At 55.7% G+C, this 18,290-nt stretch overlaps 4 protein-coding genes across 9 annotated transcripts in view; 1 reads left to right on the top strand and 3 right to left on the bottom strand.

Annotated features, from left to right (window-relative positions):
• Positions 1-1,402: 1,402 nt before the first annotated feature.
• On the bottom strand, positions 1,403-6,426 carry AS3MT (arsenite methyltransferase). Its single transcript, XM_042863908.1, has 11 exons — positions 6,075-6,426; positions 5,711-5,781; positions 4,701-4,828; positions 4,481-4,631; positions 4,266-4,402; positions 3,562-3,631; positions 3,393-3,474; positions 3,177-3,308; positions 2,960-3,102; positions 2,330-2,464; positions 1,403-1,583 (listed from the first exon to the last, which is right to left on the bottom strand). Coding segments are annotated over exons 1-11 (1,146 nt in total). The 5' UTR covers positions 6,076-6,426; the 3' UTR covers positions 1,403-1,487.
• A 199-nt stretch (positions 6,427-6,625) lies between these two features.
• BORCS7 (BLOC-1 related complex subunit 7) lies at positions 6,626-9,715 on the bottom strand. Of its 2 annotated transcripts, XM_042863910.1 has the most exons (5): positions 9,569-9,715; positions 9,316-9,378; positions 9,185-9,228; positions 8,544-8,564; positions 6,626-8,142 (listed from the first exon to the last, which is right to left on the bottom strand). In XM_042863910.1, exons 1-5 carry the CDS (start codon positions 9,707-9,709, stop codon positions 8,091-8,093), a joined length of 321 nt encoding a protein of 106 aa, XP_042719844.1. In that variant the 5' UTR covers positions 9,710-9,715; the 3' UTR covers positions 6,626-8,090. The 2 variants fall into 2 exon arrangements, with proteins under 2 accessions (XP_042719844.1, XP_042719843.1); XM_042863909.1 differs by having other exon boundaries at positions 9,185-9,378.
• Positions 9,716-10,293: 578 nt separating this feature from the next.
• LOC122175834 (steroid 17-alpha-hydroxylase/17,20 lyase) lies at positions 10,294-12,659 on the top strand. Its single transcript, XM_042863848.1, has 8 exons — positions 10,294-10,605; positions 10,700-10,838; positions 10,984-11,213; positions 11,319-11,405; positions 11,503-11,712; positions 11,910-12,079; positions 12,150-12,253; positions 12,366-12,659. Exons 1-8 carry the CDS (start codon positions 10,294-10,296, stop codon positions 12,638-12,640), a joined length of 1,527 nt encoding a protein of 508 aa, XP_042719782.1. The 3' UTR covers positions 12,641-12,659.
• A 1,569-nt stretch (positions 12,660-14,228) lies between these two features.
• The window catches only part of WBP1L (WW domain binding protein 1 like), a 49,637-nt gene continuing 45,575 nt past the window's right edge, over positions 14,229-18,290 (bottom strand). For all 5 annotated transcript variants that reach the window (XM_042863674.1, XM_042863677.1, XM_042863675.1 and 2 more), the window contains 2 exons: positions 17,840-18,001; positions 14,229-16,554 (listed from right to left, as the gene is read on the bottom strand). In XM_042863674.1, the coding sequence (XP_042719608.1) occupies positions 15,815-16,554; positions 17,840-18,001 (902 nt within the window). In that variant the 3' untranslated portion in view covers positions 14,229-15,814. The remainder of the gene's footprint in view (positions 16,555-17,839; positions 18,002-18,290) is intronic.

Genomic DNA, 18,290 nt, shown 5'->3' with positions numbered 1-18,290 from the left:
GCCCGCGGGACCCGACGGGCGGCGACTGCCGGGCCGGGCCGAGCCGAGAGCCGCCTCAAGCCGCTGCCCCGCCCGCCCCTCCCCGCCCGCCGCGCGGGGGCGGGGCCTCGGCCGCGCTCAGCCAATCGCCGCCCACGAACAGGCAAGGGGGCGTGGCCGTCAGTCCGGCCCTCTGCCGCCGGCCTCTACCGCGGCCTCAGCCCGAGGGGCGCGTGACTCCGGTGTGTACGCCAGGCGGTGGGGGGCGGAGCCGGCCGCGAGGAGGCAGCCAATAGCGGCGCGGCCGAGGGTTGAAGGGGTGGAGCCTCGGAGGGGCGCGACCAATGAGGGCGCGGAGCGGCCGGCGGGTCGGAGCCGGCGCGTGCTGCGCGCGGCGAGTGGACGGGACGGGACGGGACGGAGCGGGTAAAACAGAACAGGACGGGCCCGCTCGGCGTCCGTCCTCCCGCCCGCCGCTGCCGCCACCGCCGCCTTCCACCCACATCCCGCCGCCCCACAACGCGCCGCTACCCGTTCCCCGGCTCCGTTCCGCCGTCGCCTCTCTTTGCTCAGCGGTCGCGCAGTGCCCCCTGGCGGCCACTCGCCGCCTTCCCCGCGGAGCGCCGAGACCGCGCAGAGCGGGCTGATAGTTGGGTTTAGCAGCTTTTTCCAACCATAACGGTCATACGATGCTAAGATCTCCACGTTTCTCGAACATCTCCAGGCTCGTGGGTCGCCCCATTCAGGTGCCAGAAGTCTCTCGTTGCGGCCGTCGGGCACCGCTCCTGGCACGGACGCGCACGGCACAGCGAGGGGTGGGGATGCTCACATGGCTGAGTTCGGTCGGGGCTGGGACGGCACTGCCGCTCAGCGCCGGGGCCCGTGGCTGCAGGACTCGGAGCACGGCCGCCGCAGCGCCGGGTCTGCAGAACCGCCGCATTTCCCTGCACAAACCTGCAGGCTTAGTGCTTGCGCTGCACGCGGAGCTCCCCGCTAGATGGAGTGCGGGGAAAAAACAAAGCTCAGCAGCCCCGCACGGGGCAGGGATTGGAATCCCGGCTCCAGGAGCGGGAGGTGGGGCTGTCCGTGCCCGGGGGCCGGCTGCAGAAAATGCAGAGGTCGGCGCGGGGGGGTTAAAACAAGAAGAGCAGCTAGGCTGCGCCTTTTGCTTCTCAGGAGCACTGGCTGAGAACTGCGGGCTCCCAAAGATTCTTCCCCCACCTTTGGAGCCGCCCTGCCCGGCCCCGGCATGCCCTGTGTGGGATCCAGGCATTCGATGTGTTGTGAGCTCACGTCCAGCATCTGGTCCGCAGCGCTCCCCGCGCAGGGGCCGGGCAGGGCGGTAAGACGTCCCGCACGAGGGGGTCCCCAAGGTGCTGCTCACCCTCACCCCCAGGCAAGAAAGCGAACCCCAGCTCAGCCACACTGCTCAACTATTTCTTTGTATTTTCTCTCCGGTGAAGCCACAGCCCCCCCGCTCCCAACGCTGTGGAGACATCGCTGTCCGATCAGCAGCCCTGTGGCCCGCAGGTCCTGGCAGCACCACAGGCAGGAGCTGGGGCTGCCCGCTGCTGCAGCAACAGGAAGGGGTCACAGATCTTCTCCTGGAGGGTAGAGAACAACGAGGGATGGGGTCAGGCCATGGGGTAGCAGCACTTCCCCACTACTTGCTCCAAACCCTAGCAGAACGCCATAGGCAACAGCTGATCAGTCCATTCACTTTGCTATGCCATGAGGGGAACAATGAGAGCTTCTCTGGGACTTTCACTGTGCTTTTAACTGAGAAATGCTTGGACAGGACCAAAGAGTCAAATGCAAGACTGTGTTTCAGGGACAGACAGCTGCAGGGCTTTATCTCCTTTGCCTGTCAGTGACCCCTACTTCATAGCCGCAGCTGGGCCAGCTGAGGCTGAAAGGATGACGAAGGGGCAAGGAGAGGCTGCCAGCAGATAAAGGAGCTGCAGGGTCAGGGTTGTCAGCCAGGGCCAAGCTCACAGCAGCAGAAAGGGGCAGCTGGGGGTGGCCACCACCTGCCTAGAGGAAAGATATCTCTCATAGAGACCTCCAGCGGGTTCAGCCACTAGTCCCAGTGTCCCCCATAGACATGTGCAGGGGATGAAGGGTTCTCAAGCCACAGCAAACCCATCTGGACGCAAAATAAACCTCAGCAAATCCAAAATGCCCAAACTCAGGCACCAGGTGCCATCCAGTCTCCCACAGGCTCCTGCTGGGCCCAGAAGAACATGGGCCTCCTTGTGTCATGCGACCACCCATTGATACTTCAGGGTAGCCCTGTGATAGCACACAGCAGCAGTGTCCCCATCCTAGAGCTCAGCACATAGCTACCAACCTTCATCTTCCCAGGACAGCAGCCTTGTGGTGCAGCAACATCAGTCCCACCACCCTGGATCAGGAATTTGTCCGCAAACCTGGAGCTCTGCAATATCGCAGCCATTTCAGCATCCACGTCCACCACTTCTCCTTCCTGGGGAAAGGAAAACATCATGGGACTGGAGCCTGGGACATGTAGCTCAGGGGTCCCCAGCTGCCCAGAGAGATGATGCTCAAAGCCCAGTCCAAAACCTGGAGATACACCCACAACTGTCTGCAAACTGCCTGGTGTAGCACCAGGGACGTACTACTCCCATCTTCGCCCCAACACATTGCACAGCTCTGACTTCCTCTCCACGCCCTGTTTGCAGTTCCCCTGGTTTATATGGAATTTTAGGATCACTAAGTTGGAAAAGACCTCTAGGATCACCCAGTCCAACCATCAACCCATTCCGACCATGCCACTAACCAGATCCCCCAGTGCCACATCTTCATGGTTCATGAACACCTCCAGGGACAGTGACCCCACCACATCCCTGGGCAGCCTGTTCCAATGCCTCACCACTCTTTCTGAGAATAGATTTTTCCTAATGTCCAACCTGAACCTTCCATAGTGTCATCTTTGGGAGCCCAAATGTGCCTCCCATACCTTGAAAGTGAAGTTGGCATCAAACACCAGCTCTCGCTCATGCCCCACAATCCCACCATTGTAGATGACCTGGCCTGGCCCGGCCCAGCTGCTCCCTGGCACCTTGAAGAGCCGGTACGTGGCTGAGACGAAGCAGCAGTCACCTGCAAGGGAAAGGCACTGTATATGGAGTCCCAGTGCAGTTCTCATAACCAAATGGAGATGGTGGAACCCTCACCAATGATTCTCTCTAGCTCCTTGTTGCTGACAGTGATGGGGCTGGCGGTGACCAGGCACGGAGGGCTGAAACCCACCTCCTTGGCAATGCTGTACAAGTCTCTCCAGAACAGGGCTCCTGCCAGGCACTCTCCTGAGACAAGGACATGGGCACAGTGACACCATGCACATCAGACCCAAAGGCTGCCCATCCCATGTGTTGCAGTGCCCTACACACCCCACAGCACCCTGTGCTTCCTCACGGCTTCACTCAGGTGCTGGTTGGCATAGACATCGCTGAAGTACATCTCTCCTCCAGGCTGAAAGGCAGTAAGAAGTGGATGGCAGATGATGAGACTGAATAGGCACCTGCAGCAAAGCCATCCCAGCCCCACTTGGCTCCCTACCTTCAGCACACGGTAGGCCTCCCGAAGCACAGCCCTCTTGTCGGGGGCGAGGTTGATCACACAGTTGGAGCTGGAAGGAGAACACCAAAGATTCTTTGCAGCATCATCACCTTTGCTCAGCACCACCAGCTGCACATAGTCCATCACTCATTGCAAGATTCAACCATGAAAAAGGGAAATTCCATATTCACAGGCTATAGCTTAGATCCTACCTCTAGTTTTTAATTTCCAAACACATTGTTGAAGTGAGCAGCCCAGCAGGAATGTACATAGAAACATAGAACAGCTTAGGTTAGAGGGATCTTAAAGCCCGTCCAGTCCCAACCCCCTGTGGTGGGCTGCGTTCCTCCCACCAGGTCAGGACCCAGGGCTCCATCCAACCTGACCCTGAATGCCTCCAGGGATGGGGCACCCACAGCTTCTGGGCAGCAGTGCCAGGGCTTCACCTCCCTCTGAATAAAGAATTTCTTCCTAACATCTTACTTCAATCTATTCTCTTCTAGTTAAAAACCATTCTGGATGATATCCCTTCCTTCTATTGCATCAACTGCTCCACTCATCTTGGTGTCATCAGCAAACTTGCTGAGGGTGCACTGAATCCCACTGTTTATATAATTGATGAAGACGTCGAAGAGCATCGGTTCCAAAATGGACCCCTTGGGGATGTGGGTGCAAATCCAGTACAATCTCTGCAGGGTACCTACATGACAACATCATAGCTCTCATCAGTCAGCCCAGCATCACCGAGGTTCTCCATGTAGCCCTGGAGGAATTCCACGTTTGGCTTTTGGTAGCCGAACTTCTCCATGTGATAGGCAATGTGCTTTTTCGCCACCTCGACCTGGGAGGAGGAAGGGAAGGAGTATGGCAGGACTCAGGGTGGGGACGAGGTGATCCCATGGGTGGCCCTGTGCCATACCTGTGCCTCAGTCATGTCGATGCCGGTGACATGGCCCTGCTCCCCCACCAGCTGGCTCAGCATGTAGCAGTCCCTGCCACTGCCGCTGCCCAGGTCCAGGACCCGGCAGGATGCCAGGCACTCCGGGATGACCAGGCCACAGCCATAGTACCTGGGGGGTTTGGGCTGAGTGAGGGTGCAGTCCATGGGAGGTGGCACGGGGGGGAAGTGTGAGGCTCACCTGGCCACCACCTCCTCATGGACACGCTGCAGAGCATCTCTCACTGCCTTGGGAACAGGCCTGGTCGGTGTGATGCAGGCGTTGGTTTTCAGGTCCTCTGACTTCTGCAGCTCTCTGCCATAGTAATCCTGGCAAAGGAAACACAGGGGCCACCTGACTGCAGCAAGCTGGGCCATCATGCCTCCACACACACCAACCTGAGGTCATGCAGCTTGCACATGCCAGCAGTGCCCTCTGCAGCTATAAATCTGGGTAACGTTACACGTTTCTCCATCCCAACCCTCCCCAGCTTCACCTGCTCGTCCCTTCCCAACCCCATTATGATGATGCGCAAAATGCTGCTCCAAAACTCCACTGGCAGCAGCCACCTGCCCTTAGCACTCTCACCAGGATCCCGCAGTGAACTTTGTCCTGTGTCAACTTTGCCTTGACTCAGTGTCATGGTTTTGTGATTTTTGGCTTTCGGTATTCCGCATCATAACTGCATGTGGGGCACTGGGAGTTTAACTGCTAATGCTCAAGTCCTGGGTACCTGCCCTGAAGAGAAGAAGAACTACATTCCCCAGGGGACTTTGCGGTCAGCAAGAGGAGGTTTAACTCCTGGCAGGGTTCACCTGATGGGCTCTTTTTCACCTGCCCTTCGTCGTGGGCGCTGCTCCCATCTCCCTGCTGCTCAACTGGACTGTGCATCTCACCTCAGCGTTGTGGTGAGGCCTATCCAGCTTTTGGACATTCTCTCTCTCATTATATTTGATTTATTAGCTTCAATTCTGATTATATTGTATAATAGTGTGTTATCTTGCATTCCGATACTGTATTCAGTAAATTAGTTTGTTTCTCCTCAGATCGTTGCCGCTGTTTTTAATTATTTTGGGGCCCCCTGTTTCCTTTTTTTCCAGAGGTGCAGATCCATGGATCCCCCCGCCCCGCTCCCCACAGAACTGGGCCGAACCAGCCTGTAAACTGTTGACACTCAGCACTCCTTCCCAACCCCCCGCTCACACCCTCACCTGCACCTCGTGGTGGATCTGGTCCTGGGAGATTTGGTCCTCGGGGGCGCAGTCCCTGCACGGAGCAGCCACTGCAGCAACAGGAGCACAGAGCTGGTGCCAATGCCACTGCACGGGCACCACTACAGGCCCTTCCCAAAGCCCCTCCTCAAAATACCAGAACGCTTCCCTTGCCTCCATCTGACAACCCCAGGGAGGCCCCAGACCCGCATCCTAGTGGGAAGAACACCCCTTGCCAACACCCCAGTTGAAACACCCCAAACCCATCCCTGCCAGAGATATCCCTGTAGGGCAAATCCTCCTTCCACAACGTCTACCAGGGTCCCCCGCGGGACAGGGCCCAGCACCCTGAAGTGCAACTTACTGCTTACAGCTGCAGCTCGGCCACGCTCCGCCCCGGCTCTTTGTTCCCTCCCGAGGTCAGTTCCCAGCAGGCCTCAAACCCTAGCATGCAGCCCTGCCTGCTGCCAGCACCAGCAGCCATTCCCATCCAGCTGTGTCCCTCTCACAGCTCAGTCCATCTCACCTCCTGCTTGCCCAAACGCAGGGAAACCACAGGGTGATGTTCCAACCCCTGCAGATGGGAGCTCCGGTGGGGAATAAGCCACCTGCAACGCGGACACTGTGTCCACAGGAAGATCCTGGAGTGAAGCAGGAGCATGCCATGCTGTTCCACGCTGGTCAGGGTGACCGGCAGCACACACAGCTGCAGCATGGTAGTGCCTGGGACAGCTCTTTTATTCTCAAGAAGCTCCAGGGAAACTGTTCCAAAGGGCAGCTTTGATCCAAGCACCAGGAAGCCCCAGGGCACAAATATCCCCTGCCACCCCATTGTTTAGGTGTCACCTCACACAGTGCAGGCTACAACCCCTGCTTTCAAGGTAACCTTACACAAGAGATGAAAAGATTACAGACTTAAGGTGTAGAAAACCAAGCTTTTATAACAACAAAGCAAATCACCGCAGCCTCTCCATGCCCTCCATGGCTGCGTTCTTGCCTGAGCAGAGGCACAGTGCAGAGGAAAAGCTAACAGTATCACTGGACACCTCGACAGAAACATAGATTGGGCGCTGCAAGGTGAGGGCAGGCAGGCAGTGGTTCTGGAAGAGCAGCAAGGGCAAAGCCGCATGGCTCTGCACATCAGCAAAACCACGCTGCAGGAATGTGGCAAGCTGATCCATGCTCTTGTCTTATCGGCTGATGAAAAGCACGCTCAGGCAAACAAGTGCTTCCAGTGTGCTCCAAGTGCTCCAGATAAAAGACTCAAGAAAAACGAGGCATAGTATTTATAGCTTGCACCTCATTTCACCGAGAAGCAAGCAGGAACCCAGACACTAAGACCTCAGGACAGAGCAATGCAGAACTGAATACACAGGCTCCTGACATTCTTTTGCCCCTCACTGCCCACATCCCAGCCACGTCTCTGAACGCGTTCCCAATCAGACAGATACACAGCACTACCAAGGCTGCTTAATCAAGAACTGGAGGAGCAAGCCAGAACTGGAATGCAATTGAAGGCCGAAAGCAGCGCAGATGCGCTGGCAAAGAGATGACATTCCAAATTCTGGCTTAGCAAAAAGTAAGATAAGCTCAGAGCAGGATGCTCACAAAGTCATGTCCAGCTGGCTCAGTGGTGCCTGCCCAGAGTCACGCTTTCTAAAATTCTGCTCTGTGACAGGCACCTCAGTCCACGCTGAAGCACCTCTACACCCACCCAACCACTTACAGCTCCCACTGATTAACATGCCCTAAATAAAGCACACCCATCATCTCAGTGTCTAAATAAGGTCCTGTAGCTGTAGTTATTCTGTATTTAAAACCCGCAGCTCTATTTCATACACTTTGTTGGGAGGGTGGAGAAGAAATTATATTGTATGAAAATCCCAGCTCTACAATTGTTGTAGATCGTTAGGTAAGTATTTCATCATCTTACAGGAGACAGCTAATGACTCAGCAGGGATGGGAAGAAAAACCATCCTGCTGTGGACATACAGACAAAAGGCTTTGGATGGGCAGCACATGCCGCATTCTGGGCTGACAAACCATTTCAACACAGGGCCATCAGCTGAACAGTGCAGGTGCTGAGGTACAGGCACAGGCTGAGCACCTCACACTGCACATGATAACAAAAGGAACACAGGAACTGTTGTAGAAGTGAAGTTTCTGCTAAGGTTCCAGTTAGATGTAAGGAATCAGGAGAGTGTTCTGAACACAGATGTGGATGGGAACACCTGAGAGGTGCCTGCACACTCAGGATTGTGTGCTCTGTGTGTATCCCAGCTGGCATTCAGCACCATCCAGACACAGGTCTGAGCCCCAGGCCCAGGAGGAAAAGGACAGCTCAGTGCCAGTGGAGATGTCCAATGCCTTCAGCTAGGCTTCATTTCAGCAAGTGACTCAGCTGGTCCCTCAGGTTTGATGACTGCTCCACACTAGGGACAAAACAAGAAGAGGTTCACAGTGAGATCTGTACTTAAGCACCCAGAACAGTCTTAGCACTGACATTACAGAAAAAAGAAATCCTGGACCTCCCCAGCCCAACTCCATATCCTCTCAAAGCAAACCTCACTCTTTGTGCTCCTGTGTATGTTAATGAAACAAATGGAAGCTTAGCATAAATCATCTCTTCACCCAAATTCTCAGCCCTCCACAGTACTGATCCTCACAGCAGTGAAAACTTATCCTGCTGGGCCAGCATCTGTTTCAAAGGCAGCTGAAAAAATTTCCGGTTGCGTTCTCCCCTCCCCTACTCTATCAATCACTCATAGCCTTCCCATCAGCCTTGACATGCTGCTTCCCATGTCTGCCCGGCATTCTTCAGTTAGGTACTCACTTCTTCTGAATCGCTTCCTGCCTAGAGGAAAAAAAGGATAGGAAAGAGCATTAGAAAAAAAAAACAACAAAAATCTCAGAAACAGCTTTTATGTGATACTGATGAAAAGGGACTTGATTGAGAGCTCAGGAGGCCAAAACCTTCAAATGTGTCTGGATTACGCCCAGACCAGAAAGCAGTGGCACTTTTCTCCCTCTCAGCATCACACACAGGTACAGGAGACCTAGTGCATGGCGCACAGGAAGCAAAAAATCACAGTTCTCACTCCAGACAGCCTCATCCATATCAGTGGATGTGGTGGGGCTGGAGAGTACTGAAGCACTGGCACAGGTTGCCCAGAGCAGTGGTGGCTGCCCATCCCGGGAGACACCCAAGGTCAGGCTGGAGGGGCTCTGAGCACCTGATGGAGCCAGAGGTGTCCCTGTTCAGCACAGAGAAGTGGGATCAGAGGGTCTTTAGGGGTTCCTTCCCACTAGAACAGTTCTACAGTTGCAGTCCCAGAGTGTGTCCGGCTATGGGAAGTGGCAAACGGGCCTGCATGGAGTGGCTCCACAGATCTTTACAGAATCATTGAATCATAAATTACAAAGAAGGAAAATCAACAAAAGGCTCCGCTCAGATTCCCAGCGGTCCATACTTACTGGTACTGCAGGTGCGTGGTTATTATGGCCATTTTCCTTAAACTCTGTGGAAAACAAGATCGAGAATGAAAGCCTCTGACAGCAGCCGCCCAGCAGAACCGCGGCTGCCCCAGCAGACAAACACAGCTTACGTCTTCGGAGTGCAGGATGGCGTCCTCTTGCATCACCATGTTCCTGGCGGCCTGGCCCAGCAACTGGCAGGGGAACGCACGGAGCGCTGAGGGGCAGCGCCAAGCGGAGGGAAGGGAGGGGAGGGAAGGGAGGGGAAGGGAGAGCAGGGGTGGGGACGGGAGCGGCCCGGCCCGGCCCGGCCCCGCCCTGCCCTGCCCTGCCCCGCCCCTCCGGCCCGTCCTGCCGCGCCCCTCAGCGCACCCCGCCGCTCACCTCGGCGCTGCGAGAGCCCTTCAGCACCTGCTTGGTGAGGGCGATCACGTCGGTGCCGCAGCTCGTCACCTTCTCGGTCAGCAGTCCCTTCACCGAATGCCCGAAGCGCGCCTGAGCCTCCGCCGCGCCCCCTGCCGCCATCTTGCCGCGCCCCGCCCCGCCCCACGGCCGCGCTACGGCGAGCGCCGCGGGCCTGAAAGGCCGGGAACGCGCTGCGGCTCCTCAATGCCGCTGCTCTGTGCTGCCCGCTGCTGTCCTGCAGTGCCGCCCAGTGCCCAGTGTTGATCGGTAATGCCCGGAGCCGTCCGGAGCTGCCCGGCCATTCCAATTGTGCCCAGTACTACTCGGTCTTGACCGCTATTACCCTATGATCAGGGCTGCCCAGTGCTGCCCAGTGCTGCCCAGTGCTGAGAGGGGCTGCCCGGTTCCGCTCGGAGCCTCTCAGTACAGCCCAGTGCAGCCCATGCACCTGGAAGGTCTCCCAGAGTGGCAACAGCCCCCAGCCTCCTCCTGCCCACTGCCGCGCTGGCTGCAGCAGGAGCATCCCCAGAGCTCCGCTAGCACTCCTGGCCCCGCTGCCTTCACCCCAGCTGCAGCGCTGGCCCGCTGCCCGTCACCCCCCCGCCATCTCCCCGATAAGCTGCCCAGCCCGTCCCAGGGTCAAGGGGATGCCTCCGAGTGGCTATAAAGGCCCTGGAGCCACACGGTCCCGCAGCCGTCCCACCATGCCGCCTCTTGCTGTCCTGCTGCTTGCCCTGGCCCTGCTCTGCGCCTGGAGGCTGTCGTGCAGTCAGGCTCCCAAGGGGACGGGGACGGGGCGGCTGCGGAGCCTTCCAGCCCTGCCGCTGGTGGGGAGCCTGCTGCAGCTGGCCGGGCACCCGCAGCTCCACCTGCGGCTCTGGCGCCTGCAGGGTCGCTACGGCAGCCTCTACGGGCTATGGATGGGCTCCCACTACGTGGTGGTGGTCAACAGCTACAGGCACGCCCGGGAGGTGCTGCTGAAGAAGGGGAAGGCTTTCGCCGGACGGCCTCGCACTGTGAGTCATGCTGCCACGGAGACAGTGTTGGCGGATCCCCTGGTGTGGGGTGAGGATGCTGCATGGGGTGACCCCGTGGCTGCGTGTCCCGCAGGTGACCACGGACCTACTGTCCCGTGGGGGCAAGGACATCGCCTTTGCCAGCTACGGTCCCCTGTGGAAGTTCCAGCGCAAGCTGGTGCACGCCGCACTCTCCATGTTTGGGGAGGGCTCAGTCGCCCTCGAGAAGATCAGTAAGTGTTTGGTTTTCACCATGCTTGGGTTTCCTGGGATGCCAGGGGCAAATAATTGGGAATTGATGAAGCAGCTGGGAGCTTTCCCCCTCCTTCCCCCCTTGGCCGCCCCTAGAGCTCACTGCCCCTCTCCTTCCATCCAAAGTCTGTCGGGAGGCTGCGTCCCTGTGTGAGACACTCGGTGCTGCACAGGATATGGCCCTAGACATGGCCCCAGAGCTCACGCGGGCTGTCACCAACGTGGTCTGCTCCCTCTGCTTCAACTCCTCCTACCGGCGCGGGGACCCCGAGTTTGAGGCCATGCTGGAGTACAGCCAGGGCATTGTGGACACTGTGGCCAAGGAGAGCCTGGTGGACATCTTCCCCTGGCTGCAGGTGAGTGGGAGCATAGCAAACACATGGGCCTTTTCCTTTTGGAATAGAGGAAGGGGCTGGAATGCATCATCCCATGTGAACCTTCTCGGGGCTTTTCTCCCCCAGATCTTCCCCAACAGGGACTTGGCCCTGCTGAAGCGATGCCTCAAGGTCAGGGACCAGCTGCTCCAGCAGAAGTTCACTGAACACAAGGTACTGAAGGGGCAGGGGATGCCTGGGGCTGCAACTGCTGGAGCTGAGCTGTAGGACTATGCACGGGACAGCCCAACTCACATGTGTTCCCTGGCAGGAAGCATTCTCTGGGGACACTGTGAGGGATCTGATGGATGCCCTCCTGCAAGTAAGGCTCAACGCTGAGAACAGCAGCCCTCCTGAGCCAGGTCTGGAGCTGACAGACGACCACCTCCTCATGACGGTGGGGGACATCTTTGGGGCTGGCGTGGAGACCACCACCACTGTGCTCAAATGGGCTGTGCTCTACCTGCTCCACTACCCTGAGGTACGGCCTGTGGGGTCCCTCCTGCATCAGGGCCATCTCAGAAGGCTTTGGGAAAGAGCGACGCTGGGGGAGATGTCAGGCTTTTGAGATAAGCGGTACAGGGATGTGAGAGTTTTGTTTCTGCCTTTATCTGCCACGGTGTGCTGGAGATGCTCCTTGCACAGAGCATACCCCTTCCAGGCTCCCTCCTATTGCAGGTCCAGAAGAAGATCCAGGAGGAGATGGACCAGAAGATTGGCCTGGCACGTCACCCTCACCTCAGTGACCGCCCACTGCTGCCCTACCTGGAGGCTACCATCAGTGAGGTGCTGCGCATCCGGCCCGTGTCCCCCCTGCTCATCCCACACGTGTCCCTCGCTGACACCAGGTGAGACCAACTGGAGTGTGGGCAGAGGCTGGGGAGGGAGCGTCCATCACATGCTGTGTCTGCTCTACAGCATCGGTGAGTATTCCATCCCCAAGGGCGCAAGAGTGGTCATCAACCTCTGGTCTGTGCATCATGATGAAAAGGAGTGGGATAAACCTGAGGAGTTCAATCCTGGTGAGTTGTGAGCTCTTAGCCCAGAGCTCAGGTGGGAGGGATGATGAACTGGGGCAGGTCTCAGTCAGAAGGGGCAAATCCCCATCCCCAGCGGTGCCCCTTCCCCTTGCAGGCCGCTTTCTGGATGAGCAGGGCCAGCACATCCACTCACCCTCTCCCAGCTACCTGCCCTTTGGGGCCGGCATCCGCGTGTGCCTGGGTGAAGTCCTGGCCAAGATGGAGCTCTTCCTCTTCCTGGCCTGGGTGCTGCAGAGGTTCACACTCGAATGTCCACAGGATCAGCCCCTGCCCTCACTGGAGGGCAAGTTCGGTGTCGTGCTGCAGGTGCAGAAGTTTCGGGTGAAGGCCAGGCTGCGGGAGGCCTGGAGGGGTGAGATGGTGGGGTGAGATGGGGTAGTTGGATAGTGGAATGGAGTGGGTGCATGCCATAGAGACTGCGCTCTGGGTGCCTCGTGGATGTGAGATTGTCGGAATAAAGCTGTCCCCCCAGCCAGCACGGCTCACACTGCTTTTTGGGTGGGTGACAGAGGGTAGAGCAGGTGGGAGGGTTCAGATGGCCCCAAGACCTCATGTGAGTGCTGGGCTGAGCTGAGGGCATGGCCCCTCTGCAGGGCTGCAGACATTGCCACATGGACATGGCATGGGGGGGGGCATCTGGCTGCCACAGGTGGCTGGAAACCTGCTGAGTGCAGGGGAAAGAAGGAAACAGCTCAAACACAGCTACATTTTTAGCTCCTGTGTGGCTCCCGCTGTGCACAGGCACATACTGCATGCACCTGCGTGGCTGTGTGCTTGCAAGTGTGTGCAGGCACAGAAATACATTCCTGCATGCCCACACACACATGCATGCACATACACATTTGTGCACACGTGCATGCTGAGCCCATTGCCAGTAGGAGCCAGCTGCCATACCCTGCCAGCGAGGGCAGTGTGCAACTAGGTTTCTTGTCCTCTATTATCTGACTTCCTAATATTTAACCCTGTAGCTCCGCACACCTCCACTTTCCCTCTCTCCCAGTGCTTACCCTGCACCTTAACTCTTGGCAGTGGGCAGGAGAGCCAGCACACAGCTAGTCTCTCCTTGCTGCTAACTTCTATTCGTGTTGTCTTTACATTTTCTCTCTCAGTTTGGATGGCAGCAGCCAGGCTTCCCCATCTAATCACCTGCCTCAGGAAATGAGGGGCTCCTGGGACCCCAAACAAGCAGACCCTCAGTGCCTGGGCTGAGCCCTCCAGCTTTATTCCAATTGTACACCAGCAACTCAAGCCTGGGGGCTGGCAGTGACCGTGCTGTGAGCAGTGGGGGGGACCTTGGCAGCAGCCACCAGGTTTTGGCCGATCTGTCACAAGCAGCTGAAATGACCCTGCTGATGTAACCGCCCAGGTGGTATTGCATCTCATGTCCAGGACTACCTGGGACATTTAAATGGGGGAGAAACGAGATACGAGCCTGCGTCTCTACTGAGGCGCTCAGGCAGCAGCAGGGCTCAGCAGGATGGCCTGGCCAGAAGGAGGAAGAGGTGACCCTGCACGGCTCCCAGGCCGCAGGCAGGAAGCAGTGTGGGCCGAGCACTGGCTCTGACGCACATCCTCGTGTGAAAGGGTGGAGGCACAGCTGGTGGTGTGGGAGCGCATCGCTCTTCAGGTGGTGGCTTGGCATGCTTTCACACCCTGAGATGATTCCCACAGCCACAGAAAGGCAGGAGCTTTCCCTGAGCTCCTGGCACCCCCAGACAAACGCTGTCCATCAGTTGTTTCACTGGAGGGGAAAGGCTCAGGGGGAAGTGAGCCCAGAGCAGTGGGTGCCCCATCCCTGGAGGTGCCCAAGGCTGCGTTGGATGGGCGCTGGGCCCTGACTGGGTGGAGGGCACCCAGCCCACAGCAGGGGGTGACCTGGCTGGGTTTAAGGTCCCTTTTGACCCAACCACTGCATGATTCTATGACTCACAGAATGATACACAAACACAGAGGCGAGTTATCAGAAAAGGCATTATATTTTGGTTTCCACCTTATTTGAAACTGATTTTGGTTTTCAATCAATCAAATCAGAACATGACTGAGTTCAGTTTTCAATTTCTTTCCCCATAATAGCAATGATCTGGATGACCATAGTTATAAAAGGGATGGGGAGATAACCCAAGAACAAGATACACAGTCTGAATTGTGCTCTCTTCCACACGAGCACCCCAGGGAATGTTAGTTTTCAGCTCATTTTGTTTTTCCCTTCAGGTTGTTGCTAACAAAATCTCTACCGTTTATTAAAGCAAAGCTACAGTAAATTTTCTTGCAGTCTTACAGCAGGTTTTCGTATTACCAGTAGGACTCGCATGCATGGATTGCAGTCACACACACACGCTCACAGACATTATACAGTAGCCAGTTGCCACTATTAAAAAAAAAAAAAAAGAAAAAAGAAAACAGACATTCATTTTCTTTAAGTGGTCAACATCAGAATCGCACCAAACTTTTGGATCAAAAAAAAAAATACTGCACAGGTGTTCCACATCTACATGGTAAGTCATCCCTTCGCAATGGACGGAGCTCTCGTCTCCATTTGTTCAACATGCATCGCTGAAGCTTGAAGGCACACTGGCCAAAGAGAGCCCTGTTCTTCTTTTTTGTCATCTTAACTCGAGTGTGCTGCTCTCAGGGTGCAAAAATAAGGAAAAAAAATAAAACCAAGCCCTTTTGCAGCACACCGGGAAAAGGTCATTCGGAGACCACAGTACTTGGAAGGCAGCCCAGCTGCCTTGATTCTACTTCTAGCTGTGCTCTTGGAGGCATTGAAGGAATACACTTGTCTTTGAAAATTACATGGAAAGGCAAATTTCTGAAAAACATCTCCTTTCAGACTGCTTGTGGTAGACTAACACTCCTGGAAGAAACTGGTCTTTCCGCCACCAGCTTCAAGTGGGAAATTTCCTACCTGCTGTCTTAAACACTGAAGCACCAGAGATTATAGGGCTGATGTGTTGAGGCATTCATCAGCTTTGGGAAAGGTTAACACCAAAAGAAAAAAAAAAAAACAAAAAAACCTAAAAAGTGAAAAAAAAAAACCCAAACCCACAATGCCTCAAGAGCACTATATCAAACCAGAACTCTTGGGCTACTGACTGCCGGCACTGTCAGAAGCTGCTTGCTTCTGGGAAGACACCTGGAGGTTGAAGCGTTGTGGTGATTTCGTATCCTCCCAGGGTGAGATTTGCTGAGCTTTACTGATTGCGAGATAAAGCAGTGTTCTGGAAAACTAATACCAACAAACTCATAATAACCATCACCAAAATCACCATTGGAAAAGTTCCATTTGTGAGAAGGTCTCATTGACAAACAGTCCCTGCCCCACGGAGCAGAACGGACATGATTAACGAAATCCAGAGCAGCCCGTCCCCGCAAGCCGGGCCTTCGGGACGAGTCCCCGAATTACACTGGAGGGGGAAAAAGAAAAACAAAAAAACAAGAACAAAAAAGGTTATATCACCTTTTTCTCCTTTCAAAGTTTCTATCTGCTTATTTCACTTGTTTCTTCGTTTTCCCCCCAGTTCTCCTTCCCGCTCTGCCTCCTTAGCTGGGGGAGCTGTTGGTGCGGGAGTTTGGAGAGTCCTGCTCATTTATTGTGTTCAAGAGTACACACACCGGCTGCCGGGGCAGGTGGTGGTGGCTGTGTTCACGGTGCTGCTCCTCTGTGGCATTAAAAAGCCCTTCCTCCTCGTCGCCGTGCGGGCGGCCGCTGCAGCTGTCACAGAAGTCCAGGGGCCCGTCCAGAGCATCATTGATGAGCCCGTCAAACTCCTTGAGGTCATCGTCGTGATGGCCCCGGTTGCATACGCAGACTTCGATGCCCGAGTCGCCTGTGAAGCGGCGCTGCCTGCCCGGCGTCTTGTCCTTGGCGTCGGGAATGGCGCTGCTCTGCTCCAAGCTCTCCGAGCTGTAACCTTTCAGCAGTTCCTCCTTGCACTCCGTATCCTTCTCGGGACCGGCCCTCTCCACCAGCTCTGCTCCCGTGCTGGTGCCGCTGGGCTCCACGCTTTGCATTTTGGCTACTGCTCGCTCGACCAGCGCGGCGGTGGAAGGCTCGGGGTCTCCGAGGCCGGGGGACCCGGTGCTGTCAGTACTGCTGTGATTGCCGCTGGGCACCGCCGAGCTGCTCTGTGCTGGCTGCAGGTTTCTCGGCGTGTCTGGGATTGTGCTACTGCTGCCTGCTGGGACACACTGCTGATGTAAGGCACTGTATGGAGGCGGGGGGGTCGGCGGTCTGTTCACCACTTCCTCGTAGGGAGGTAGTAAATAATTTGGCAGAAACCCTGAAAGAGGGAGGCAAGGAGAAGTTATTTTTTGAGCAGCCTTTCTTAGGAAACTTGGCATTAATGTAGGTCAGTGCGCCATACCAGCACCCTCCCACCAAGCAGGTCAACGGGCTTTACGTGCAATGCTGAAACTCAAATCAGTGAGATGCTTTGTGTTCTGAGGAACAGCAATCACAGCACAGGAGGGCACAGATACACGAAGAGATGAACACAGCTGAGAACAGCAGCAAAGTTTCTTGGCTCTTAGTTCCACGCCTAAATGTACCAGGTCACTGCCTCCCTGTAAGGTGTAATGGCCTCAAGTTGTGCCAGGGAAGGTTCAAGCTGGAAATCAGGAAAAAACTGTTCTCAGAAAGAGCAGTGAGGCAGTGGCACAGGCTGCCCAGGGAGGCGGTGGAGTCACCGTCCCTGGAGATGTTCATGAACCATGGAGATGTTACACTGGGGGATGTGGTCTGGTCGGCACGGGTGGGATGAGCTGATGCTTGGACTGCATGATCTTAGGGGTCTTTTTAACCTTAATGATTCCATGATTCTACGATATCCCAACAGGGCCCCCATGAAACTCCTCAAGGGAAAGCACGTGTTGGCTGGAGGGACAAGCTGGGAGGTAACTCACCTCCAGCCCCCTCCAGCACTGCCTTCTCAGCTGAACTTCCACTTTAAAGAGCAAAGATTTAATCTCACAGAGCTTTGCATAAATATAGAGACAAGAAACTTAGGATCTGGGCTTATAGTTGTTTCAGTGCTGGATTCTGGTGCTTTTCTGGTGCGGCCAGAATAAACTGGCAGTATTGTCAACAGAAGCTACTTTGTTGTTCTTACGCTACCTCAAATCTAAGGAAGATGTTATTTATTCCATAACAGGCAACAAAATCATCTACACAGACAGAACGGGCTTAAATAATGGAAACATTTAGAGACAGCGCTGCAGTTTTCCATGTGTAATTGTACAGCCTTTGGACTGGGGAGTAGAGCACTGCTGGGGCAAGAGTTCAATGAGTGCAGGCTGAAAAGGAGGAGCATCCTGAAGGAGGTATTTTAAAAACCTTCCCAGGAAGACACCCAGCCGATCGCTGCACACATACAGCCTAATCAGTGGTGGATTCAACACGTGCTACAGCCGGCGTTGTTCAACTCCACACGTAGGAGGGCTCAGATGCATTCAGAAGCTGAAACATGTCCCCTCCATTCTATGCCCTAAGTTTAGAGCCGCCCCCACCTCCTGCTGAGCCCAGCCACTGCTCCCCATGGCCACCAGGTAGAGATGTGAGGTACGTACGGAAATAAAACGGCAGGGCTGAATAGTTGTGGGCTTCCCTGTAAGCAATCAGGTTGATCTCATGTTGCCGCTGCTGGGCCTGCAGACGATGCTTGGTGCGGCGGTGGTGGCAAACACAACAGCAGCTGAGGATGATGATGATGGTCCACACCAGCCAAAACCCTGCAGAGGGAGAGCAGGGTTAATCACAATGAAGAGCCACATCCAACCCCAGGAAACACAACTGGGACAAACACAACTGGGACAACTGTCAGAAAGTCTGGGTTCTGTGCACCGGGAGGCTTCTGCATGGCTGACTGAAATTCTGGGAGGATTTGGTAATTTTGTACATGCCTTGGTACAGCATGGAGCGTGCCTTTCAGTCACAGTTCTAGAGAAGCAAAATATGGAGCTTAGGCTCCTCCTCCATCCATCCATCCATCCATCCATCCATCCATCCATCCATCCATCC

This window comes from Lagopus leucura, unplaced genomic scaffold, assembly GCF_019238085.1.
Source record: "Lagopus leucura isolate 7727_CA_CO unplaced genomic scaffold, USGS_WTPT01 Super-Scaffold_741, whole genome shotgun sequence".
Lineage (NCBI taxonomy): Eukaryota > Metazoa > Chordata > Aves > Galliformes > Phasianidae > Lagopus > Lagopus leucura.
The sequence above is the reverse complement of the archived record's forward strand: the minus strand, read 5'-3'. Positions and strand labels throughout refer to the sequence as shown.

Coding starts and splice junctions, on each gene's coding strand:
- LOC122175834 (XM_042863848.1), top strand. CDS start 10,294: ATGCCGCCTCTTGCTGTCCTGCTGCTTGCCCTGGCCCTGCTCTGCGCC. Junction 10,606..10,699: donor TCGCCGGACGGCCTCGCACT/GTGAGTCATGCT, acceptor CGTGTCCCGCAG/GTGACCACGGACCTACTGTC. Junction 12,080..12,149: donor GTGTCCCTCGCTGACACCAG/GTGAGACCAACT, acceptor TCTGCTCTACAG/CATCGGTGAGTATTCCATCC.
- AS3MT (XM_042863908.1), bottom strand. Junction 3,309..3,392: donor GAAGCACAGGGTGCTGTGGG/GTGTGTAGGGCA, acceptor TCCTTGTCTCAG/GAGAGTGCCTGGCAGGAGCC. Junction 2,465..2,959: donor ATGCCAACTTCACTTTCAAG/GTATGGGAGGCA, acceptor TCCTTTCCCCAG/GAAGGAGAAGTGGTGGACGT.
- BORCS7 (XM_042863909.1), bottom strand. CDS start 9,709: ATGGCGGCAGGGGGCGCGGCGGAGGCTCAGGCGCGCTTCGGGCATTCG. Junction 8,565..9,184: donor ACCACGCACCTGCAGTACCA/GTAAGTATGGAC, acceptor TTTTTCCTCTAG/GCAGGAAGCGATTCAGAAGA. Junction 8,143..8,543: donor CAGGAAGCGATTCAGAAGAA/GTGAGTACCTAA, acceptor TTTTGTCCCTAG/TGTGGAGCAGTCATCAAACC.